Source organism: Bos taurus, chromosome 1, assembly GCF_002263795.3.
Source record: "Bos taurus isolate L1 Dominette 01449 registration number 42190680 breed Hereford chromosome 1, ARS-UCD2.0, whole genome shotgun sequence".
In the NCBI taxonomy this organism is placed as follows: Eukaryota; Metazoa; Chordata; class Mammalia; order Artiodactyla; family Bovidae; genus Bos; species Bos taurus.
Genome location: NC_037328.1, coordinates 80505376 through 80532060, shown reverse-complemented (window position 1 = coordinate 80532060; position 26685 = coordinate 80505376). Strand labels below are relative to the sequence as shown.

General features: G+C 40.4%; 1 protein-coding gene and 1 long non-coding RNA gene across 4 annotated transcripts; one reads left to right on the top strand and one right to left on the bottom strand.

The window, feature by feature from the left end:
• The first annotated feature begins 1288 nt into the window (after nt 1-1288).
• Nucleotides 1289-25097, top strand: KNG1 (kininogen 1). 3 transcript variants are annotated; one of them, XM_005201452.5, is made up of 11 exons: nt 1325-1649; nt 3762-3872; nt 4876-4960; nt 8490-8662; nt 9801-9908; nt 13048-13132; nt 15212-15384; nt 21200-21307; nt 21424-21510; nt 22885-22962; nt 24863-25097. In XM_005201452.5, exons 1-11 carry the CDS (start codon nt 1458-1460, stop codon nt 24971-24973), a joined length of 1311 nt encoding a protein of 436 aa, XP_005201509.1. In that variant the 5' UTR covers nt 1325-1457; the 3' UTR covers nt 24974-25097.
• Nucleotides 3432-19486, bottom strand: LOC132345654 (uncharacterized). Its single transcript, XR_009495105.1, has 2 exons — nt 19396-19486; nt 3432-5229 (listed from the first exon to the last, which is right to left on the bottom strand). It is a non-coding gene; the product is annotated as an uncharacterized lncRNA (long non-coding RNA).
• Nucleotides 25098-26685: the final 1588 nt, after the last annotated feature.

Genomic DNA, 26685 nt, shown 5'->3' with positions numbered 1-26685 from the left:
GAGCCTGGTAGGTTGCAGTCCATGGGGTGCTAATAGTTGGACACGACTGAGCGACTTCACTTTCACTTTTCACTTTCATGCATTGGAGAAGGAAATGGCAACCCACTCCAGTGTTCTTGTCTGGAGAATCCCAGGAACGAGGGAGCCTGCTGGGCTGCCGTCTATGGGGTCGCACAGAGTCGGACACGACTGAAGCGACTTAGCAGCAGCAGCAGCAGTGCATGTATTATATTAACATTCACTTCTTTAAAAAAAAAAAAAGTGAAGATAGTATTCTACATTTTACAGAGGAGGAAACTGAAGCTCAGAAAGGTTATATGACCCTGACTTGCTCAGGATCACAGAGCAATGAAGGAGCAGAGCTAGACTGGACTCAAGTTCGGGTGACAATCAAGTCTCATGTTCCTGCCACTCTGAGGCAAGGCCACCATTCAGTCCACACTGACTCCTCTTTTCCAAGGACTCTTGGGGAGACTGATTTGCTGAGCTAGAGGCCGTATCAACGACAAAGAAGTCAAACATCTTTTTTGTGGGGGAGGGGGATAAGACTTGAGGGTAAACATCTTCTAGGGACGAGCCCTCATCTTTAGCCTACTCTTAAACCACCCTTCCCCAAATAGTTGATCTTTCTCAGACAGGTGGCTGAGACTTGGCAGTGAAGGACCCCACAGCCACCAAACCAGAAGCAAGGACTGGGGATGCAGGCCTTCACCCAACTCATCTCTTCTTATGGTTCTCCTCTGTCTCCACCCTTGAGGAGCATTTTCCTTTCTAGAACTAATGCAAGTGAGTGGAGAGAGAGCCTGGCTTGACCACAGACCACAGAAAGGATGTCCATGTTTTATTTTTAGTTGCACCAATATCCTGATGTGGGACCCCCCCAGCACCCACTATGTCTCTGTGCATGGGTTCTCCAGGCCTGCAATATGACTGCTGGCAGCTTGCTTCTCTGCAGCTAGTTATCCTGCAGAGAAATTTTACTGAAAGGTGTCTGCACATTGTACCTACTGTGGCATTGTTGTCAAATGCAGTGACCTTCATAAATGGCTTTGCGAAAGTCACAAGGGAATAACAGAGGTGACTGGTGGGTTTTTTTCCTCCGTTTTTTTCCTCCTCCTTTATGAGAGTCTGCTCTGATATGCCAAACAAAGTTGTGCAATCACCAGGAAATGAGCTCTGTGCTCCTATATGCTCCCCAAATGCAAACAAGCAGGTCAATCACCCCAGTGTTGTAATGTTTCAGCTGAAATCTGCTTGGATGACCCACCAGGGTCCTTTGTCCTTTGGGAATAGGACAAATAGTGCATGACATCAGGAATCAGCCAGGGCCCAAAAGCACTGGGGCAGAGAGAGCAGAGCCCAGAGGAGACAGAGGCTGAAGCTAGTTAACATCAGTGTCTTGGCTCCCAACTGGCTCCCAATTCCTGGTGAAACTCCTAAAGGGAGACTGTTAAATCATGAAATTAATCACCATCCTTTTCCTTTGTTCCAGGCTGCTACCAAGTTTAACCCAAGAGTCCTCTCAAGAAATCGACTGCAACGACCAGGATGTATTTAAAGCTGTGGACGCTGCTCTGACAAAATACAACAGTGAAAACAAGAGTGGCAACCAGTTTGTATTGTACCGCATAACCGAGGTTGCCAGAATGGTGAGTGAGCTGTGTTTAACCTTGGGGTCACTTGGGATTTGTGCTGTCACTTGGAGCCCAGGTCCCACTCACCCCAACCCCACCCCACCCCCACACATGCACCCCAATCACCAGAGAACTGACAATCAAAGGGAAGCTTTGTGGTTGTTTAATTGCTAAGTCATGCCCGACTCTTTTGCGATCCCATGGACTGTAGCCTGCGAGTCTCCTCTGTCCATGAAATTTCCCAGGAAAGAATCCTGGAGTAGGCCATTTCCTTCTCTAGGGGAATCTTCCTGACCCAGGGGTCAAACCCACATCTCCTGGATTCTTTACCATTGAGCCACCAGGAAAGCCCATTCTTAGAGGAGTACATCTAAGAAATATACAATCTCACTTGTGTGGAATCTAAAAATTCCATCTCACAGACACCAAAAGTAGAATGGTGATTGCCAGAACTGGGCAGTGGAGGAAATGGGGAAACACTAGTCAAAGGGCACAAATGTCCAGTTATAAGATGACTAGGTACTGAGGATCAAATGCACAGGGCAGTGATTAGGTATTAAAGCTTTACTGGAAATTTGTTCAAAGATTAAGCGTTCTCACCACAAAAATGAAGGTAACTATGTGAAATGATGGGTATGTTAATTAGCTTGTTTGTGGTAATCATTGCACAATGTACGTACAACTTTTTGTCAACTAAACCTCAGTTATGCTTGGGGAAAAGGAAGGTTTGTCTAAGAGGAGTCAGCTGTGTTGAACAAAATATCTATCATGAAATCAATGTGGCTCAATGCATCAAGGTAACAGCCATGTTCTAGCTGGTTTGTAGTATTTTTTTTTTTTAATCACTGATTGACACACACAGGATGGAGACAAAGCCTGACAGTGTGTGTGACTTTAAGAAATACAAATCTTTCAATAGCTTATTTAAATGAATTTCACTATAAAACACTGTGTTTCTGTGATAGTTAAGCAATCGATTAGTTTGGTGGAGAAAAAAAAAAAACAAACGGCTATTTGATATGATGAGGAGAAAGGAAAAAGTCCAGTGGATAGAGGTTTTTTTTGGTTGTTGTTTTCTGAAAATCCAGTCTTTCTGTTTCACAAACTTGTGCATACATGTGAGTCCTAGGGTTCTCTAGCAACAGGTTATTGGTGTTGTCTTTATTGGTTAACATCCATGGCAAATGTGGTTTATTCTAGTTTATTCTACAATGTCCATAGAATCACTGTTCATCTTCACTTTGCCATATGGACACTGCCTATACCATGATCACTTAGGTTTTATTAAAATCTGAAACCTGGAAGGAACCTCAGAGTCTATTTTGTCTAATGACATCATCTCCCAGAGATGTGGAGAGAGCACCTTCCAGTATGTCAGGAGACCTGAAATCCTGGGCTGGCTCTGCCTTTCCAAGGTGGGGAGGATGCCTAAGCCATATGCCATCCACCTGGGGCCTCCCTACTCTCACCTCCCAACTGAAAAGCTGGGCAACATCCTCTCTGAGGTCCCAGACTTTGCATCTGGAAGCTCGTCTAACTCAGCACCTTTAAACTTTAAAAGGTTTATTTATTATTTCATGACATGCTAGACTAAATAGAAAGCAAAACAATGCAAACAAAAATACTAAAATTATTCATAATTAATCTCACCATCCAGATAACTGTTACTTTTTTGGGAAAGTTTAAAAAGGTGTATGGTTTGTTTTCTAATTGTAAAAATGATAGATGTTTGTTTTAAAAAATAGATAATTCAGGAATGTTTGCTTAAAGAAAAAAGCGAAAGAGAACTCCCACCACTGAAAGACACATATTTTAATAGGTTCACTGCATAGTTTTCCAAACTTATAAAAATCATATATTTATGTATAAATTGGTTTCTACAAAAATAGGCTAATACTGTGGATCTACGTTGTAACTTAAAAATATGTATATTTGTAAATAGTATAGTATAAATTTCTTCCAAGCAAATATTTATAAACTTTCAATATTTTTTCAATATTTTAATAAATGTTTTTGCCTTAGTTGAATCAAATAGAGTCCAAATATTCATAACTGTACCAGATCTCAAATGATGTGTTATTGGGTCAGTTAGATGAGACCTACCTATCCATGGTTGCTGTTTTTCAGGATAATCCTGACACATTTTATTCCTTGAAGTACCAAATCAAGGAGGGCGACTGTCCTTTTCAAAGTAACAAAACTTGGCAGGACTGTGACTACAAGGACTCTGCACAAGCTGTGAGTGTGTTGACCGTTCCTGAGGCTCCATTTTTCTCTGCTAAGTGTGCCAGACTTGTTCACCGGTGCTGGAGATGATTAATATTGCTGGCTGCTTTTATAGGATGCACATATGCCCTCAGCTGTGTGGAACAGCCAAATGCTTGATGTCTGTATTCTCACATAGGTGGAAGGGGCGTAGAGAGGCCTGCAGTTAAACACGGAGAAAGCCCTCCCACAGGAAGGGGACTCTAATGACCAACAGGGATATGTGGGCCAGGCCCCAGAGAGGCAACAGATCAATCCTTGGCTGAGATCTGGGGCTGGTGAGTGGAGAGTGTGGCTGCTTCAACTGAACAGTCCTGAGTACAAATCCTGCTCTACCTTCAACCAGCTGATCACTTGGAACCAGTGTGCTCCCTTGCAAGGGGAGATCAAATTGACTCCATGAGCTTGTTGAAGGAAAAAAATGAGACACATTATGTAAACGATTTTGTTTTAATAACAAAGGGTCTTAACCTAATGCCTACCCTTCCCTGGCACAGCACAGCTGGTGGTTTGGCCATAATAATTGAGGGAGATTGTGAAGCTGCCTGCCAGGAACCAAGCCAATCTCCTCATAATCCAGGGAGCCATTTCTTCAATGTCAAAACCCTGGCTTCCTGGGTGCAGTTTGAACACTGAAATTGAGAGGTTAATCAAGAGGAGAGTTTAGCAGGCTGATTCACAGCCATGGTGTGCATCTTGATGGAAAGGAAATATCTCCAGGGCTCAAAACAAAGATTCATACTTTAAAATCTCATCATTTAGAGTGCCTCTCCTCTATCTCATGAATATTGGTGACTTTTAAAAAATAATGATTTGGCTGAAAAATACTTATTCTTGTGTCTCAAAACTCAGCTTAGGAAAAAAAAAATCTTGACAAGATTTTAAAAAGGAAAACCGTATTTAGCAATAGTACTAAGTGGATTTCATCTGAAAGATTAGGATAAATCTTTTTTTTCAATCTTTTTTTCCCCCCTAGGCCACAGGAGAGTGCACAGCGACCGTGGCCAAGAGAGGGAATATGAAGTTCTCCGTGGCTATCCAGACCTGCCTGATCACTCCAGGTAGCTGATGTGTTTGCTGGAGCTGCCCTAGGGGAATGAACCTTTTCGTATGGTGCCAAAAAACTTTTACCTGAGGGCGGCAGTGGCGATACCATTTGCAGCCTTGTGGGGGCGCTGGAGGGGAGGCGCGTCAGACTCCTGAGGTGGGCCCAGGCTCATGCCAATCATCCCCTTGGTGTTATCCGGATTCTCTTCCTCAGGAGCTGCGTTGTATTAGGTGTGTACGAAAGAATGAGAAGACAGAACAGGCCTCAACTGTGGGTAGCGTCCTAGCATGAGAAAAGTACAGATTTTGAGTCAGATCCGGCCTGGAATCTTTCAAAGCTCTCACTTTCTTCGTTTTTCCTTACCTGTGAAAGGAGATAACAATAATTCCCACTCTGTACCATTCTTTAGGATGAAACTAGATGATATATCTGAAGATGTAATCATAATAATGTATGAATGAAGTCAAGATAAAAGTAGTAACAATTAACATTTATTGAGCGCTTATTACCAGCCACAGTTCTAATCACTTCATATGCAGTAACGTATTTAATCCTCACAACTCTATGAGTCAAATAGTAATATCCCAGTTCACAAATGAAGAAACTAAGGCCCACAGCAGGCAAGTATCTTGCCCAAGATCCCACAGCTAGTAATTAGCAGAGTGGTTGGAATAGACCCTTCATAAATGAAAGTCCTTTAGATTCTAAGTATGGAGCAGCTTATCAACAGATAACCACTGTTAGCTCCTTTCCTCTTGTGGCAGACGTGCCAGGTACAGAAGGATGGACACAGCTAGGTGATGTTAATCACAAAAGCCATCCTGGAACTGGCCTTTGCTTACAAGCGAGCTCCAGAACAGCATCTTCAGCCACCCTGGTGAACCTCACTGTCGTGGTGACTCTTCTATTTCAGCCTTAATCATGCATAGCATACCCACAAAAACTACATCCCTTGAGTTCCCATTCTTGCAAGAAGTTGCATTCAAAGAAAGAGAGTCCAAAACAGAAATCACAAGTCATTAAAATTTTCTGATGAGAATAGCTTTTTATTATTCAGCTTAAGAACTCTATATTGTAAGCAGATTTTAACATTATCCAGAGCACAGCACATATGTACCATGAGAAAAAATACTCAGCCACACCTTCAGAAATTATTGCTAGGTCCACAATCCTTTATCTGAAACATTTTTGGCCAGATATGTTTTGGAATTTCAAAATTTTAAATCTTTAATTTAAAAGTCTCTCTAGAAATTGGGACAGGGTGGAAAAATCATTCTGTTACCCAAAAAAACTGAGTTTGCATCTTTCTCTGCTCTTCTCACCCTCAGAAGGTTGCTCCATCTCTTCTCCTACCCTAGTTGGGAGCTGCCCTTGAGGTCAAGCAAACCAGCCTCTGGGCTTTCTCCATCTCCCCCTTTCAGCTCCTGTGTTCATCTTTTTTTGTTCTCACATCAGTAATTTCTCTCATCTTTCCCATGTAATCCCCTCTGGTTTTTTAACTTTGCCCATTACCCTGATTCAATCTAACTTCTACAAGGAAAGGAGGGGGTAAAGCTATGAATATTTCCCAGTAAGTATTTTTCCTGACACGTTTATGGAAAGAAAGCTGACCCACAGTTGCAACAGGGGGTTGTGTTGAGCTGCTGACTGAGGGATCTTACACCCTTGGATAGTGAGAGCCCCAGGGTCAAGGGACCCAGGACTCCTTCATTACTTCCCCTTTTGGCCACATGTGCTGTCACTGATCAGGGGGTGAAGGCTGTTATTACCTTACCAGTGTTATGAACACTGGTAATCTAATACAAACTCTCTCCTTTTAAACATTTTACATTGTTTTATTAAAAACTCGTTCAGTGGCTTCCCGTTCTTATAGGAAAAGTGTCCTAAGTCGCTCAGTTGTGTCCAGTTCTTTGCGGCCCCTTGTACTGTAGCCCGCCAGGCTCCCCCGTCCCTGAGATTCTCCAGGCAAGAACACTGGAGTGGGTTGCCATTTCCTTCTCCCTAAGGGCTTGCATCGGAGAAGGCAATGGCAACCCACTCCAGTACTCTTGCCTGGAAAATCCCATGGGCGGAAGAGCCTGGTAGGCTGCAGTCCATGGGGTCTTGAAGAGTTGGACACGACTGAGCGACTTCCTTTCACTTTTCACTTTCATGCACTAGAGAAGGAAATGGCAACCCACTCCAGTATTCTTGCCTGGAGAATCCCAGGGAAGGGGGAGCCTGGTGGGCTGCCGTCTGTGGGGTCGCACAGAGTGGGACACGACTGAAGCGACTTAACAGCAGCAGCAGCAAGGGCTTGCATTCCATTCTTAATTCACTTCAGAAGGTCTAGGAAAGGCCCCCAGCTGAGCGGAGAAAGTTGTGAGTATGTGCATCTTCCAGGAGAGGGCGCCATAGCTTACACCAGGGTCGTCAAAGGAGAGGGTGACCCAGGAAGATAGGAATCCAGGCCTACAGAGCACAGCTCAGGCTGCACAACAGAAGTCTCTCTACTGACTGCTGAGTTCTGTGCTCAATCGTGTCCAACTCTTTGTGGAACCCAGGTCTCCAGCATTGCAGGCAGATTCTTTACCGTCTGAGCCACGAGCCACTAGGGAAGCCCAAGAACACTGGAGTGGAAAGCCTATGCCATCTCCTGGGGAATCTTCCCGACCCAGGAATTGAAGCCAGGTCTCCTGCACTCCTGGAGGATTCTTTACCAGCTGAGCTACCAGGGAAGCTCCTGCTTCCCTGCTTCCCTACCAACTGCTCAGACCTCAAATCACCCTTCCCTGTCTCCTGCTATAAACTGATAAGCTGTGTGTACACCTTGTCCCACACCTCTGTCCCTGCCTCATCCTGCTTCATCCAGACCCATTTGTCCCTTCTCCTCAGGCCTCACACCTCGGGTTGTGAGGTTCACCTTGACTGCTCTTCACCCTTGTTAGCTCAGCGTCTTTTCCTCCGAAAAGCCTTTCCTGTGCTTACTCTGGGCTCCTGCTTTCCCAAGTTCTTGCTGAATTATATTGAAGTCATCCATCTCCAGTTCTGTCTCTCCCCCTTGACTTTGTCCAACTCCTTCATGGCAGTGAACATTACTAATGAATTTATGTATCCACACAGCCAGGCTCAGCACAGGACATGTTACAGCAGGTGTGAAATACATGTTTGTTCAGTAGAAAGGATATAGAATGTATTACACCCTGAGTCCAGCTTCAAGGGGCTTTCATTAACACTGCAAAGTAAATTAAAATACATCTGTAATGTTTTGATTTTTATGAGGATAGATTCATGTATCACTCCTGTAATTTTAAATGACTTTAAAATAAATTTTAAATAACCATGCACAACAGAATGCATACAAGATGTTCCTAAGCGAATGGTAGGCCTTCCTTCTGACTCAAAAGCAGTCTTGTGTTTTCTTTTTCTAGTGCTTACTAGGATTTACTGGAAAGTTTGTTATCAAGGCTTTTTATTGATGAATTATCTGACTTGTTCAGGGCAATGTACGTGAATGTAGATTTCGTTCCTTAACGCTGCCGTTTTGCCTACTCTTTGTCAAGCCGAGGGCCCCGTGGTGACAGCCCAGTATGAGTGCCTTGGCTGTGTGCATCCCATATCTACCAAGAGCCCCGACTTGGAGCCTGTTCTGAGATATGCCATCCAATATTTTAACAACAACACCAGTCATTCCCACCTCTTTGATCTGAAAGAAGTAAAAAGAGCCCAAAGACAGGTCTGTTCTTTAATTTTTCTTTTGCCATAGTATTGCTAAAATGTGTTAGACCTTTAAGGTTTAGAATTTCTTTACCTAAAATAAATCTTTGGCCAGAGGACAACATGATTCCACAGGTGGTGGTGAGGAACTCTTCCGTGTTCTCATATGACCAGCTTGGGGGAACAAAGGCTTTCTCCATAGGCACAGTGATTTGGCTGCTGCAGTGTGTAAAGAGGGGAAAGGAGGCTAATCAGACTTCCTTCCTGGGAGATTTGTTTTCAATGAATGGGTGGTCAGCTCTGCTTGTGCTGTGAAACGGAAAAGTCATTGGTGAAAAAAAAGTCATTCTGGCCTTAGGATTTTAAGAAGACTCTATCATCACCTAGCTATCATGAGGCAAACATGACCCCCAATATTAAAATGTACCTAAAAAGGTTGGCACAGTTGCTGGGTACCCTCTAAATTATAGTCTCAGTTTCATCAGAGAGAAGAGCAAATACTTGTATTAATAAATCTGGTTTTCCCATTGAAGCCTTTACTGACAGTTGACTGGGCCCCTTGAATTTCAGCCTCTAATTATGGAGGACTCACTTTGGTCAGTAGCATTCCTTGCTTTTAAATTGACCTTTAGTTGACCTTCTGGAGCTTGCCTTCATGCAAGATGCAAGCTCTACTCGTTCTGTTCATATCCAGCTATCAGGGTGGGACCCACCTCAGATAAAGCAGGAGAAATCTTACTGCATGGCCATCTGGGAGCCTAAGGACCTACTGGTTAAAGCCATTCCAGCTCCCAAGTTTTCTTTATCCATCTAGAAAAGCATTATTAATATTTTATAAAATTTAACAGATTATTTTTTTTCCTGCTGCCCACAGAGGAAATATTGCTAGGTCTTACTTAAGAAAATATAGTAACTCTATCTATAAATTGCTTTTCATTTTCAGACGTGTAGCTGTATGTGTGTATGTGTGTGTTGTGTTGAAGGGTGTGAGCATCATAAAGTGCTCAGTATTAATTTGGTAATGATTTTTGCCTAGTAATAACAATAGTTTGTTTTTTTGAGCACTTACCAAATGCCAGATATTATTCTAAGCTCCTTCTAACACTGTGAATAATGTTTAAACTGACCTTTAAATATTCAACCCAAAATTGTTTCAGGTGGTGTCTGGATGGAACTATGAAGTTAATTACTCAATTGCACAAACTAATTGTTCCAAGGAGGAATTTTCATTCTTAACTCCAGACTGCAAGTCCCTTTCAAGTGGTGTAAGTAGGCAAAAAATCTAATTATAAAGTTCTTAGCCTTTTGTGTCCAGTATTTACAGGTGTGGAAACTCAGCTGTACAGGAAGACTCAGTCACTAAAATTTTAGATGACATTCAACAGTTCTGTTTCCTGTCCCATTGAGAATCTGAAACTCACGTCACCTGTCAAGCTGCTTACCCAGGGGTCAGAGTCTACACACCTGGCAATAAGCATCTACAGATATATCCAGGGACTAGCAATAGCCTGAGACAAAACGATGCCACAGTCAAGTTTGTCTTTTCATGTCTTCATGCTTTCCTATCTCTATTTCCTTCTGTGTGCTCAACAGCCTTACAAGGCTTCTGAACTCTTCCCAGGACAATACTTCCAACTGTCTCTGCTTGTTTTCTTACCCTCCCTCCCCTACTTTTCTCTTTAATAAATACATCCTGAGTCTCTCTCCTTTAGTGATCCTTTCTAGGATGATATCTTATTACTGAACCAAAATTATGTTAAAAGAGAGCATCTCAAGGTGGCAGGAGTTAATGCATGTTAAGATGATCAGGCATAAGGTCCTTTCCAGGGGTATATGCATTTAGCAGAAGGCTGTGCTTTAAGCAAGAGGTGGCTGCAAGTCTGTTTGCCTAGTCATTCTAGGTGATGAGAACTATTAGAAATAGATAATAGGGATGGTTTCACAACTCTGTAAAATGTCCCTGAATTATACACTTAAAAATGGTTAAGGAGCTTCCCTGGTGGCTCAGTGGTAAAGCCATCTGCCTGCTAATGTAGGAGACATGGGTTCAATTCCTGACCAGGGGATACCCCACATGCTGCAGAGCACCTAGGCTGGTGCACCCCAAATACTGAGCCTGTGCTCTAGAGCCTGGGAGTTGCAACTACTGAAGCCCAAGCACCCTAAAGCCTGTACTCTACAACGAGAGAAGACACTGCAGTGAGAAGCCCAGACGGCAGCCAGAGAGTAGCCCTGCTTGGTGCAACTTGAGAAGAGCCCGTACAGCAGCACAGGCCCAAGTACAACCACAAGTAAATAAATAATTTTTTAAATGATCAAGATGGCAAATTGTATATATATTTTACCAGAATTTTTAAAAATAGTTAAAAAAAAAAAAAGAGAGAAGAGAGAAACCCTCTAAAATCATAGGTTCTAGTCACTGTGTAACTTTGTCAGTTTGAATTGAATCTGGCCTTTTAAGCATCTATAACATCTTCTGTTTTTTATGCTTAGCTTCAAATTGAGGTCATATAGGCCTAAATGTTATCTAGCTTTAATCTTGCTGCATCTGTTCATAAAAGCCCTAGTTAAGTTTTCGCTTTGCAACACAGAAATGCAAAGGCTGGTTGAGGTAACAAAGCCAGTCAGATTTTGGTATAATTTTCCTAAGCCTTCACTTCTTCATCTGTAAAATCGTGAAGAATAATAGTATCTATCTCACAGAGTTATTACACTAATTAAAGAACATAAAATGCAAATGAATTATTTTGCCCGCAATTGGTAAGATTTAAGGCCTTGCTATTCAAAGTGTGGTGCATAGACCAGCAGCATCAGCAACACCAAGGAGCTTCTTAGAAAAGTAGAATCTTAAGTCCACCTACATCTACTGAATGAGAATCTCCATATTATCAGTAACAAGATTCTCAGGCAATTCATCTGCACATTAAAATTTGAAAAGCAAAGATTTAAGGAGTTTCCTAAGTAGTTCTCAGTCATGTTACACCTTAGAATCACTAGCCTAGCTTTAAAAACACCTATTCCCAAACCATTCCCCCAGACCTTCTGATTTCATTGGTCTGGGGTCAGATGATCAAAAGTTTCTCAGGTAGACCAAAGATGCTGGTGATACTGAGAACTTTTGAGTTACCTCCAGTATACTTGTCCCCAACCAAAATGCAGGTATTGTAAATGTGGTATTTCCTGTATCTCTAAAAAACACGACATGTATTATATTCATGTGTGTTCTTTTGTTGGAAATATACATTTATAGGCATCTTCAAGATAATAAGAAAACAAAGGAAAAAAATAATGTTACATCATATATCCAAACACTCAAAGTTATCTGAGTGTATTTCCGTCTTATCTTTTTTGGTGGGGAATACGGCCAATGTTGACTGGTTTTATGTGTGTGTTTTATTAGTTATAATTACTTTATATGCTACATTTTTTTCTATGTCTTTAAAACTCTTGATAAACTTCTTTTTAAATAACTTTTAATATCCTAGTGAAGATACCATAGATTGCTTTTCAAATTACTTTCCTATTTTTGGTCCTATGTTCAAAAGCAACAAAATATGTTGTTTCTGTTTTTATTATAATTAATACCTCACCAAATATCTTTTAGAATAAAGCTATTTCTGTGTTTTGGGTGGTGATGCAGTTGATAAAGAATCTGCCTACCAATGCAGGAGACACAAGAGACACAGATTCCATCCCTGGGTCAGGAATATCCCCTGGAGTAGGAAATGGCAACCCACTCCAGTATTCTTGCCTGGAGAATCCCATGGATAGAGGAGTCTGGCAGGCTACCGTCCATGGGATCACAAAGAGTCAGACATGACTGAGTGACTTAACCCTTGCTTCATATGGCTTTGCTTATCCTTGATGTTTATTTTACTCTATTAAAATTTTTTGAATTTTTTGGTTGTGCTACCCAGCCTGTAGGATCTTAGTTCCCCAACCAGGAATCAAACCCATGCCTCCTGGAGTGGAAGCATGGGGACTTAACAACTAGACCACCACAGAAAGTCCCTTGCCATTATGTTTAATCTTTCATTATGTTTTTTATTATATGCTATTATTCTTGAAGATGAAGTACCTTGACTTTGGTTTTAACTTAATCTAAAAGCCTCTGTCTTGCTAAAAGAAAATGTTACCCACTCACTTGTATAGCTACTATTTCTACATTAGGTATTCTTGTCATCTTATTTCATGTCTCTGTGTGTTTGTGTGTGTATTTGTTGGTGGTGGTGCTACTTTTTCATTGTTTCTTTTTTTTGTCTTTTGCATATAGACTATGTTTTGCTTTGTTTTTCTCTATACAATAATTTGCAGAGTCAACATCCTAATTTTAATTTTACTAGTCATTTAAAGATTCTTAAAAACATTTTTAATTTATGCTCTTATATGCTTTTTAAAAAACAGGATACTGGTGAATGTACAGATAAAGCACATGTAGATGTCAAGCTAAGAATTTCTTCCTTCTCGCAGAAATGTGACCTTTATCCAGGTAAGGGGTAATGCGTGTTGGTGTTCATGCTGGTCCCAGACAGCTGGCTAGGTCTTTCCATACCTATTGTGCTTTGGTTCCCATGATAAAGTCTACATGACCCACAGACCTTCCTAGGAACACTGGGTCCCATCCCTGCCCTGCTGTGCTACAGCAAGGACACCTGAGACTGCTCAGCAAGTGGCCAAAGAGAATACAGTGACGGAAGGAAAAACTTACGTGTTTTGGGCAAAGCTGCCCTTTGATTACGTCAGCTGGTCTTTCTTGTATACCAGCTGTCTCTGCATTAGATATTGTGAACTGGGGAAGCTGTATCTCATTTTTAACTACTCAGAATAAGAGCCTTTCAATTATAGTTTTTTTTCCTTTGCATGTTATAATATGGGGAAAGGGTGATAGTGCATATTTAAGGTCAAGTTAGTATTTCTTATACCAGTCAGCTCAGTCGTGTCGGATACTCTGCGACCCCATGAACTGCAGCATGCCAGGCTTCCCTGTCCATCACCAACTCCCAGAGCTTACTCAAGAGTAACCTTGTGGACTTATTCATGTCCATAGTGTCAGTGATGCCATCCAATCATCTCCTCCTCCGTCATCCCCTTCTCCTCCTGCCCTCAATCTTTCCCAGCATCAGGGTTTTTTCCAATGAGTCAACTCTTAGCATGAGGTGGTCAAAGTATTGGCATTTCAGCCTCAGCATCAGTCCTTCCAATGAACACCCAGGACTGGTCTCCTTTAGGATGGACTGGTTGGATCTCCTTGCAGTTCAAGGGACTCTCAAGAGTCTTCTCCAACACCACACTTTAAAAGCATCAATTCTTCGGCACTCAGCCTTCTTCACAGTCCAACTCTCACATCCATACATGACCACTGGAAAAACCATAGCATTGACTAGATGAACCTTTGTTGGCAAAATAATGTCTCTGCTTTTTAATATGTTGTCTAGGTTGGCTATAACTTTTCTTCCAAGGAGCAAGCGTCTTTTAATTTCATGGCTGCTGTCACCATCTGCAGTGATTTTGGAGCCCCCCAAAATAAAGTCAGTCACTGTTTCCACTTTTTCCCCATCTGTTTGCTATGAAATGATGGGACTGGATGCCATGATCTTAGTTTTCTAAATGTTGAGTTTTAAGCCAACTTTTTCACTCTCCTCTTTCACTTTCATCAAGAGGTTCTTTAGTTCTTCTTTGCTTTCTGCCATAAGGGTGGTGTCATCTGCATATCTGAGGTTATTGATATTTTTCCCGGCAATCTTGATTCCAGTTTGTGCTTCATCCAGCCCAGCATTTCTATGATGTACTCTGCATATAAGTTAAATAAGCAGGGTGACAACATACAGCTTTGATGTACTCCTTTCCTGATTTGGAACCAGTCTGTTGTTCCATGTCAATTTCTAACTGTTCGCGGCTTGACCTGCACACAGATTTCTCAGGAGGCAGGTCAAGTGGTCTGGTATTCCCAGCTCTTGAGGAATCTTCCACAGTTGGTTGTGATCCACAGTCAAAGGCTTTGGTATAGTCAATAAAGCAGAAATGGATGTTTTTCTGGAACTCTCTTGCTTTTTTGATGATCCAACGGATGTTGGCAATTTGATCTCTGGTTCCTCTGTCTTTTCTAAATAAATTTAGCTTGAACATCTGGACTCATCTTGAATATTCTTATACCAAGGGTTGGCTTTTCTCATACTTGGAAAATAGTTGTGTACATTGCACAATATGAAGCATTACTGAAGTTTCCTGCTCACCAGAATCATAGGATTTAAATTTTTCCCTCAAGAAAATCATTCCTTTACGTTAAGCATTGCTTTTTACAGTTTCCATTAAAAATGCAAAAACTTTAGAAAAGAGCAGCATATTGATTGAGTCACCTTCTGATTGAAAGTTTCCCTAAACACACTTGGCTTTTAGAAGAGGAAAAGAGAAGAGAGAGTCAGTTGGAGGTCTGACAGACAACCTCCACTGCTGGGCCTTGGGCTGCCACATGGTCCTCTGTCGGAGGATGCTGGATCACATGTGGAAAAGGTACTAGGCTAGATTGCTACTTCAGGGCACACACTGACATGAAATCTGCCTCTTTCAGTGAAGGATTTTGTACAACCACCCACCAGGCTTTGTGCCGGCTGCCCCAAACCTATACCTGTTGACAGCCCAGACCTGGAGGAGCCTCTGAGCCATTCCATCGCAAAGCTTAATGCAGAGCATGATGGAGCCTTCTATTTCAAGATTGACACTGTGAAAAAAGCAACAGTACAGGTCTGTAAATTATAGTGATAGTCTATTGCAGATTGTTTACTAATTTTGCCACTGATCTTGGCTCTGGATTGGGAAACAGTATACCTCACAAATGGGATTTGGTAGACTTGAATTTCAAGTCCCAACCTCACAGCATGCTTGATGTGTGGTCTTGGACAAGTCATTTAAAGCACTGTCTCCGTTTTCTAGCCATAAAGGACTATAGTAAGTGTTAGTTGCTCAGTCATGCCTGACTCTTTGCGACCCCATGGACTGCAGCCCTCCAGGCTCCTCTGTCCATGAGATTTTCCAGGCAAGGATATTGGAGTGGGTTGCCATTTCCTTCTCCAGGGGATCTTCCCAACCCAGGGATTGAACCCAGGTCTCCTGCACTGCAGGCAGATTCTTTACTGACTGAGCTACAAGGGAAGCCCATAAAGGACTATAGGAAGGGTCAAAAAAATAACATATGTCAATCACTTCTCAAAATCTAAAGTGCCATATAAGTACTAGCAACTTGTATAATTAAGAAAATTGAGAGCTAGGAAAAACAAGACTTACCCTCTGCCTTTCTAGATCCATCTCTCATTATAACATCACTCAGTGCCTTGGGCTCAGCCACATCAGCCAGCCATTGCCCAGACTTTCTTTGCATGCTCATCTCCATCTCATTTTTTCCCTGCCTGGGGTGCCTTCCCCTCTACAAGTGTCCCTTCTAGGAATTCATCTCTCCTTCCATGCCTGTCAGTAGAGGTGAAGGAGTATCCTTGTTTGGAGGTCAGAGGGCCTAGCTCTGCAACAGCATCTGCCACTCACATCCTGGGTGACCCTGGGCAGTTATTCAGACTCATGAAACCTTTGTGGCTGGATCAAAAAAGCCCAAATCCCTTCAAACTCCAACAACATATGACCAATGTATTTATGGGCAGATTGCTATTATGGAACCTCAAAACTGGCTTCCCTAAATACAAGCTAAAGAAAAGTCATCAAAAAGGAGCCAAACTGGGAATTTCCTGGCAGTCTAGTGGTTAGGACTTCACACTGTCACTACTGAGAGCATGGTTCAAACCCTGGTCAGGGAACTAAGATCCCAGAAGCCATGCAACATGACCAAAGGGAAAAAACTCTTATTGCAAACAAACATGATTTTTATAGGCTTCCGTGATCTGCCTGCAATGCTAGAGACCTAGGTTCAATCCCTGGGTTGGGAAAATCCCCTGGAGAAGGGAATGGCAACCCACTCTAGTATTCTTGCCTGGAGAATTCCATGGACAAAGGAACCTGGTGGGCTACAGTCCATGGGGTGGCAAAAAGTCAGACAGGACTAAGTGATTAACATACAAAAAACATGATCTTTATAGTCTACAAAGAAAATCTCACTTTAAAAGTTCATAATTCTGGCTCAGTAATTGAATTTCTAGAACTATAAAATAGAAAAGTCTTTAAATACAATAATATTCATTGCAGCTTTAACTATAAAACCAAAAAATAAAATGGTAAACTCTCAAAATGATCAATAATATAGAAATGATCAAATTGTGTCTAGCATATCCTTACAATGGAGTATTAAGCAGCAATTTTAAACCATCTTTGTGAGGAGTTCTTGATGTAGAAAATGCTTGTATTATACTATGCAAAAAGAGGCCATAAAATTGAATAAACATTCTGTTCTTGATCATGTTATTAAAAAGTACAGGGAAAAGTACTGAAAATAAATGTCTCAGATTATTCATAGCTTTTAGGTGGTGTCACAGTGGGCTGTTTATTGTAATCTTCCTTATTTCCTGTATTAGTTTTATATGCTGGGGGGGAGGAAGACCTGAACAAACCATATTAAAATAAATCAAAACTGACACTATGATTTCTCTCCTACTCAGACACTTATTTCTGGATGTCATATCCTCTCCCTGATTTCACTAGTACATAACCCATGTTAGGCTTACTTGAAAGGAGTACTAATTCATGCTGCTCTTGTCTTTGTCAGCTTTTCTTCTCGCTCTGTTTTTCTGTAAAATTCCCTTATTCTTACTGATGCAGGAACAGTCCAGTACTCCACCACATAATCCACGTCAAAGAGTTGCTGTCAGGAGAGAATCACTCATTCTCAAGTGTGTGTATCTAGTCCTCTTGGTAGTCCCAGTTCTTTCTGTAAATTAGTCAACATACTAGAATGGATGTGTTTATGCTAAGGGTACAAGGAAAACCACAATAGAACAAGCTACATCCCTTTACTTGCTAAATTAATCTGGAATATTGTGAGAATTTCAAATTTACTTTTAAGAGGTGACTCTTTACTTATTTTTGCATTTAAAGGGGGCAATTTGGTCACTCAAGGCAGCCCTAGTGGAAGCAGCTGATTTATTGGAAATCAGCTTACCATAATGAATTTGCAATAGCCAGTCTCTTAGTGACCCATTTGCCAAATAGCTAATTTGTTTTACAATTTTAGTCTTGCCTTGGCTTTGCGTGTTTAGTCCTATTTGGGTACATGTCCATTCCAGGTTAGTTTCATATTTCAGATACCAAACATTTCTTAAATCCTTTGTTTTCTCATGTGAATGGTTGTGATTTCTGTCATATACCGTTCATTTTGCCCTATCCTCATGGCTGCTGTCAATGTTCTTCCCTGCCTCTGCTCAGATAAAAACACTTCAAGGATCTATGGGTGCACATTCAGGAATTTTCCTTTGACAAAAAGTCCTAGAAAGGTCAAGGAATATGTAGATGTCTAAGATTTATGGTGCAAATTGACAGATCATCAAATGATTTGCAATTATGTCAATTTACATTCACACCATGTGGATGTAAGACACTGGCTGATGGTCTTGACTCGACCTATTCGAATACTACCAGCAGTGACTGAGATTCCATGTTTCCCCCACCTGACCAGGTGTCATCTCTGTTTTTTATCCTTGACAAGATGCAAGGTTAAACATGATGTTGTATAGTTTTTTAAATGTGCATATCCTTGGTTATTAATGAAGCCCAACTTGTTCAGGAGTAATGATCTTTTTAACTTCTCCAAAAGAGCTGGTTATGTCCTTGGTTCATTTCTTTAGTGTTGGGCTTTCTGTGTATAAGAATACTGACCCTACATCATATTTTTCCCAGTTTACCCTTTTACCTTATTCACTGTGACATTTGAGAATCAGTTTTCATTTTTGTGTAGTCAAATTTTGACATTTTCCTCCTTCCTTTAGGTTCTTTCCTCTGCTTTTCACCTATGAAAAGCCTCATCATCCTAAGAACTGATTAATGTTTTTTATACCTTTCTAGCTTATTTAGTTTAAATGTCTTAGGCATTTGGAACTTACGTTACTAAGTAGTATTCTATACTTTAAAAACAAAACTTGGACAAGATAGACTTAAGCAGGGAAGACTTCTGATAAGAACAGCAATATAGATGCGATTTTGAGGTTCTTGAACACAAGATATTACTGCTGCTGCTAAGTCGCTTCAGTCATGTCCGACTCTGTGCGACCCCATAGACAGCAGCCCACCAGGCTCCTCCGTCCCTGGGATCCTCTAGGCAAGAACACTGGAGTGGGTTGCCATGACTAGAGCTACTTTATTCCTCCCCTCTGGACCCTGAATAGAATTAAGCCAACAGCTGTGATTTTTGTCATATATTGTCAACTTTCCTAGGCAACATCATATTAATCAACTGTGGCTCAGAGGTAAAGAGTCCACCTGCAGTGCAGGAGACTGGGGTTCAATCCCTGGGTCAGGAAGATCCTCTGGAGAAGGAAATGGTAACCCACCCTAATATTCTTGCCTGGGAAATCCCATGGACAGAGGAGCCTGGTGGGCTACAGTCCATGGGGTTTCAATAGAACTGGACACAACTGAGTGACTAAATAACAACAACAATGTCAGAAAACTGGATTAAAGTATACTCTCAAATTAAGCAACAAAATTCATGATCACCAATGTATACACTCGAAAACACTTTTTGGACTTCCCTGCCCAGCTTATATAGGTCTGGAGTTTTACAAGTTATCAAATTTGTCTTATAAATTTTACTGTGCTTACCTAGAAAATGATGCCAGAAAAGGTAGAGGAGTAGTTTAGCTCTTCCTGTTCTCTGCTCTCCTCATCCTCCTCCCATTTCAATTCCTCCATGCTTTTCAAAAAACACAAAGAAAAAGGGAAGACTTATGTTATGGAATTATACTATCACTCCGTAACTTTATTTTTTCAATAATGGTCAGCCTTCCAGGAAACAGGTATGTATAATATATTCTTTTTGATAACTATATAATATTACGCACACACACATTTAAATCCTAGAATGAAATGCTGAATAACTTAGCCTGAAAATTGAGCCACGTTAACTACCTTTTAAATTTATATATATAATTTTAAAACATTTTAAAAAGTATATTTTTCAAGTCTGTAAAGGCTGTAAGCTGTTTTAAAAAAAACTGTGCTTGAGATTCTGTTGAAGTCAGTGTATTGGAAAAAAACCACACAATGACTTTTACTTTTTAAGTAAATAAAGTACATGTATTCTAGACCAAAAAGAAAAAAAATTGGGCCACAAATATTAACAGAAGACAGTATTATATAATGATTAAAACTTGCTAGAGCTTAAAATAGTTTCTTAATATTTAAAAAAAATCCCTCAGAGAAGCAAGCTAGAAATCCAAAGAACTTTCCTAATCACATAATTTAATCTACATAATTTCTATAGCAGTTCAGTTCAGTTCAGTTCAGTCGCTCAGTCATGTCTGACTCTTTGCGACCCCATGAATCGCAGCACGCCAGGCCTCCCTGTCCATCACCAACTCCTGGAGTTCACTCAGACTCACATCCATCAAGTTGGTGATGCCATCCAGCCATCTCATCCTCTGTCATCCCCTTCTCCTCCTGCCCCCAATCCCTCCCAGCATCAGGGTCTTTTCCAATGAGTCAACTCTTCGCATGAGGTGGCTAAAGTACTGGAGTTTCAGCTTTAGCATCATTCCTTCCAAAGAACACCCAGGGCTGATCTCCTTTAGAATGGATTGGTTGGATCTCCTTGCAGTCCAAGGGACTCTCAAGAGTCTTCTCCAACACCACAGGTCAAAAGCATCAATTCTTCGGCGCTCAGCCTTCTTCACAGTTCAACTCTCACATCCATACATGACCACAGGAAAAACCATAGCCTTGACTAGACGGACCTTTGTTGGCAAAGTAATGTCTCTGCTTTTTATATGCTATCTAGGTTGGTCATAACTTTCCTTCCAAGGAGTAAGCGTCTTTTAATATCATGGCTGCAGTCACCATCTGCAGTGATTTTGGAGCCCCCAAAAATAAAGTCTGTCACTGTTTCCACTGTTTCCCCATCTATTTCCCATGAAGTGATGGGACCAGATGCCATGATCTTAGTTTTCTGAATGTTGAGCTTTAAGCCAACTTTTTCACTCTCCTCTTTCACTTTCATCAAGAGGCTTTTCTCTGATTCAAGCTTTGGTAGAACAAAAAGGTGTGTTTAAAGGAAATATTTAAGTTTTCTTCCTACTTGTCCTAGATTCTACATATTATGACTTGAGCCTTTGAGTTGCTGGTGAATCTTGCAGTTGCTGAACAATAAAACTCAGGAAAATAGAAAAACAAAAATGATAGCATGGTTTTCTTTTCCCATTTAAAAAAGGAAATAAGCCCGATTGCCAAATATTTTAATGTGCATACAAAGTTTTGTTGTCAAATATTTATACTTTTTGAGGGTAACTCTCATTTGTTCAGTACATAATTAAAATGTCAAGATTCTCCCCTAAAAGCCCTTGTGATAAAAATGTATGATTTATTACACAACATTAATTAGGCTCCTATTTTGTGCTAATTCATTTTCCAGGTGGTAGCTGGATTGAAGTATTCTATTGTGTTCATAGCAAGGGAAACCACATGTTCTAAGGGAAGTAATGAAGAGCTGACCAAGAGTTGTGAGATCAATATACATGGTGTGAGTATAATGCAGCCGTCTTATTGATTCCCTGGAAATCTGTATGATGTTTTATGCTTATTTATGTATCCCATGAATAACACTGTTTTCTCTTTGGCTTCGATTTTCATGGATAGCAAATTCTACACTGTGATGCTAATGTCTATGTGGTGCCTTGGGAGGAAAAAGTTTACCCTACTGTCAACTGTCAATCACTTGGACAGGTATGATTCTAATCGCAGTTGCTTTGGGTTAACTATGCTCATTCTGAAAATATTTGAAGGTTGAAAATGAACCACTATTTACATGAATTGGAGGACTATCTGTTTTAAATGGGGAGAACACTCACATTTCTATGCTGATCTCTCTTCTTATGGCTAGAAAGGGAGAGCAGCTGTCCCCTTAATCACTTCTCTGACACGGCCAGTGTCCCGTGAATTCACAGGTTCTCTTAGGGAAGCACATCCAAGGAGCTTAGGAAAAATGCAGGTCGCACACCCCACTCTGCATTTCCTGAATCAAAAGCTATATTTTAACACAGTCCCCAGGAAAGTCATACCCATATGCAAGTTTGAGAAACGTTAGGTTGCATCATTTTTTTACTTCTTAAAAGAACCCTGGGAGGTAAGTAGTACTTCCCCTACTTTCAAGATTGAGATACTAAAAATTACAAAGATGCTAAAGTCCTAAAGTAGATAATAACTTTATCAAGTGCTTCCTCCATCTTAGACACTGTACTGAGGACTTGACATTGACACATATTTTTCTCCTGACAACTCTACGAGGCAGGTGATTTTATTATTCCTATTTTACACACAAGGGAAGTGAAGCTAGTGGTGCTCAGATACAAATCTAGGTCAAATCAGAGCCTACTCTGTTCACCATCATACTGATAACTAGTAGGCTCTGGCTTGTTTGACCTCAAAGACCACGCTCTTTGAATCACCAAACACTGCCTCCAACCACCACTTTCTCACAGGTAGTAAGTGTGTAGGTAGAAATAACCCACAAATCCATAGCTTCAATGCAAGTTGCCTCTGCTCCCTTTATTCTGCATTTAGGTTTTTGCCATATGTAGGTATGTATATAGTCTAATACAAACATTATACAAAGGCTGTGTTTCAAGCTTGTGAACATATATATCCTGTGTTTCAATTCAGAAGAGTGATTGTAGATATATGCTGCTTATATATTCCATTCTTAAAACCAGTTAAGGTCTTTTTGGATAAAAAGCAGTAATATGCTAATAGAAATAGTATCAATTAATAAATAATGTGCCATGGCTTATGGAATCATAGGCTTAGAGAGTACCCTAGAGATTATGTAGTTAACCATCCAGTTTTTCCTGATTAAAAACTCTCTATTTTAGAGTATTATTAGGAACAAGAATCAATATCTCTAAGTTATTAAGTCAATCAAAAGAGGAAAAATTATTCATTTTCATCCTTTATGGAATATTAATGTATATAGCACTTAAAATCTGGCGAAGACATTCCCCATCGTAAACTGAGATAGCATTGTCAGGCCCCCATCCCTTCTTTCTTTTTTGATAGTGTGGTTTTCACAGTTATGCATTCATCTTAATATTTCCTGTTTAGACCTCACTCATGAAAAGGCCTCCGGGTTTTTCACCTTTCCGATCAGTTCAAGTGATGAAAACTGAAGGAAGCACAACTGTAAGTGTACCCCACTCTGCCATGTCACCTGTACAAGATGAAGAGCGGGATTCAGGAAAAGAACAAGGACCCACTCATGGGCATGGCTGGGACCATGGAAAGCAAATAAAATTACATGGCCTTGGCCTTGGCCATAAACATAAGCATGACCAAGGTCATGGGCACCATAGAAGTCATGGTCTTGGCCATGGACATCAAAAGCAACATGGTCTTGGCCATGGACATAAGCATGGTCATGGCCACGGAAAACATAAAAACAAAGGAAAAAACAATGGAAAGCATTATGATTGGAGGACACCCTATTTGGCAAGTTCTTATGAAGATAGCACTACATCCTCTGCACAGACGCAAGAGAAGACAGAAGAGACAACACTCTCTTCCCTAGCCCAGCCAGGTGTAGCCATTACCTTTCCTGACTTTCAGGACTCAGATCTCATTGCAACTGTGATGCCTAATACACTACCACCTCACACAGAGAGTGATGATGACTGGATCCCTGACATCCAGACAGAGCCAAATAGCCTTGCATTTAAATTGATTTCAGATTTTCCAGAAACAACCTCCCCCAAATGTCCTAGTCGCCCCTGGAAGCCAGTTAATGGAGTGAATCCAACTGTGGAAATGAAAGAGTCTCATGATTTTGATCTTGTTGATGCTCTTCTTTAATTTAGGCAGCCAGGGGTATTTCTTTAACATCTCATCAACCCCTGTCCCTATTGTCCAAAGATCCTCATATAATACAACAAAAACCATGAACATTCAGAACAGCCTAGAGAGAAATAAATGGTAAGACTCCCCATGGGAACACCGTCAGTCTCTATGGATGACATAAAACTGTGCAGAATTCTAACTCCTTTCTGAGGTTTCCTCCCAGGTTTTCTTAACTAGCACAGAAAATGGACAAACTAATATACTTGTGGCCTACTTCAGTTGCTTTTCTGATAATGAATGTGTACCCTCAAATGTACAATGTCAATTTTCATACAAAGATTCCTGACATTTTGAATAAACTGTAACATCTGGTCCTTATGTGGCAATAAGGGAAGTTAAGAGACTGAATGTCGAACTTCTTAATGGAGGGAAAAAAATTATAAAAACCTCCAGAGGTCAAAGAGGAACAAGAGAGAAAAACAGATTGGCCAAAGGGAGGACAGAGAAAATGAATTAATTGACTTTCTGTTTCCAAAATGGGCTAGTAATCTCAAATAGTTACTCCCATGTGACAAAGCTATTCTGATAATTCTCTTTCTGGGTGAGAGTGTTTCTTGTAAGTCAGTAATTTCTGTTTACTCATTAACTGCGCTTTGCAATAGGGCTTTCAAATAGGAGTTTTCTCTTTGTTTGTATGTTGCCAGCATTAGACTGAGTAATCCTTACTGTTCAATAGCTCTGAGTTTAATAATAAGGATGGAAAGCAGAAGTAATACAAAGGCTGGCCTGCTTGAGGAAATCTTTTTTTAATAATTGAAAAGGGAATATCATGAGATGTGATGCAAATTTTGTTCAGAAATTTTATGAGAAATTCTTTCTAGCCTTTATAGTTGCATTTTCTTTTGCTATAACATTGAAGTATATGGACTTTTGCAGGAAAGAATAATATGATTATCTTTAATTTACTGGTAATGTGAGGGAGGCATGTCTTTCACAGCCCCTGCTGTGCTTTTGCCTAGGGAAATAGGGCTTTATACACCCACACTCACCTGTGGATGCCCATCACTGTTTCTTCAAATTATTGGATGCATTTGAGCCACTGAGTTTTTATTTCATTCAAAATAGTATCTGTACTTGCAAATAAAGAACCAATGATCTCAGGAAAAGGTCTCATCTTGTCAATTAGTGGCTTCCCCTTCCTTTCTTTGAACGATAACCTCAGATTAACAGAGTTTTACTATACTTACAGACGCACGTAAAGTCCTGCGAGTACAAGGGCCGACCTCAAGAGGCAGGGGCAGAGCCAGCAACTCAGGGTGAGGTCAGTTTACCGGCAGAATCTCCACAGTTGGCACGATAGACCCAATAACCTCTGTCAGCAGCCCTGCGTGGAAGGACGAGAAGATGGGGTAGAATTTAAATAGAGAAGAATGCTGTTTTATCCCTCTGTGACTGACTGAAATAAAGTTCTGTCTTTATGTTCCCCTCCTGGTCAATTCACGCTGGTCTCCTTTCAGTCACAACCAACCTGCAGCCAAGTTGAGATGATCAGAGAGCCAGCACTAGGGCTCTGTCCCAGGGGCTCACAGTGCAGCCCTGGAGCATTCTTGTTCACTGAGGCAGGATCCCTTAGCTGGGGCTTCCCTATCACAGAGACCTTGTCATGGGTGCTCAATCAAGGGGTAGTGGGTCATGTTTCCACTATGGATCTAAGGACTCTCTCTTTCCCTTTCCTTCTTCCTTCTCCTCCTGATTCCCAACCCAATGCTGAGAGAATTTGTCTTATTATATTATTTTTTTATGATCTAAACTATTACCAAAAAAGAAAAAAAAATCTTTTAATATATCTACTAACTTCTCATTATCAGAAAATACTGAGTCTCAAAAAAGTTGAAAGAAAATGTAAAATTATCTTTCTGATCTGGGTAAAAGAAAAGAAATAGAAAACCATTAGAATAAAAGATAAGAGATTTAGGATTTTCTGTAACAAACACTATTGAAGCCTCCTTCTGTGCTGTAACTTAATCCTTACCACCACTCTGAGGTCTCTGTGATCACCTTTCCTTTACAACGAGGAAGCTGTAGCTCATAGAGCCCTGCCCAGAGTCACAAAGTTAATATGCGACAGAGCTGGTATTCAAACTCAGACCTTTGAACTTTAGCACGCTGTGTTATCACGGGGCTTTACAGTATTATCAATACTGTCATTACGAAAAACACATCAAGATAATTTCTGACTCTGGGATGATTATGATTTCACTCCAAAGCTCTTATGAAATATTTCATCGTATTGGGTGCTATTCTGAGTCCTGCTCATGGTAAACTAGAACAGAGTCAAGCACAGGCATTAGCTATTTACCATAGTCAACTGAGAAAAAGAAATATTTTTATTATATTTTAAATGTTGAGTTTTTATTTAAAACATTCCCCTCCATTGTACTGTCCAGACTGAAGAGGCAGTCAACAAAAAGAAACTTGTACAATCACTTTATTTTTTTTTTTTTTGAGGATTCTCTACTTCGTTATTTGTTGCTTCACCCTTCCTTGTTGCTTTTAATAGTCTCTCTTTATCTTTAGTTTTTGCCATTTTAATTTCCATGTGTCTTGGTGTGGTCCTCTTTGTGTTGATAATCATTTTCTTTCTCCATCAGACAGAATAGGTTGATATTTATTATTGATGTTTTCAAAGAGTCTAGAATTTATTATTTCTGTTGCATTTTTGGCTATTTCCTTGAATTTATTTTTATAATGATTGACTCAATCTTTCCCTTTAAAGAGAACTTTTTTGTTGTTTCATAATATTTAGTAAAATGAACTCATTCTTTTTGGTATTCTTTCTTTTTTTTTTTTTTCGTGCAGCATATATTTTATTAAAGTGAAAGGATAGAGAAAGCTTTTGACATAGACATCAGAAAGAGGTAGAAAGAGTACCCCCCTTTTTTTTTTTCTTTTTTTTTAAGTGGAATCACACAGTATTTGTTCTTTTGTGACTGGGCTTATTCCATTTAGCTATTTTCAAGGTCTATCTATGTCGTAATCTGTGTTAGAATTTGCTTCCTTTTTATTTTATTT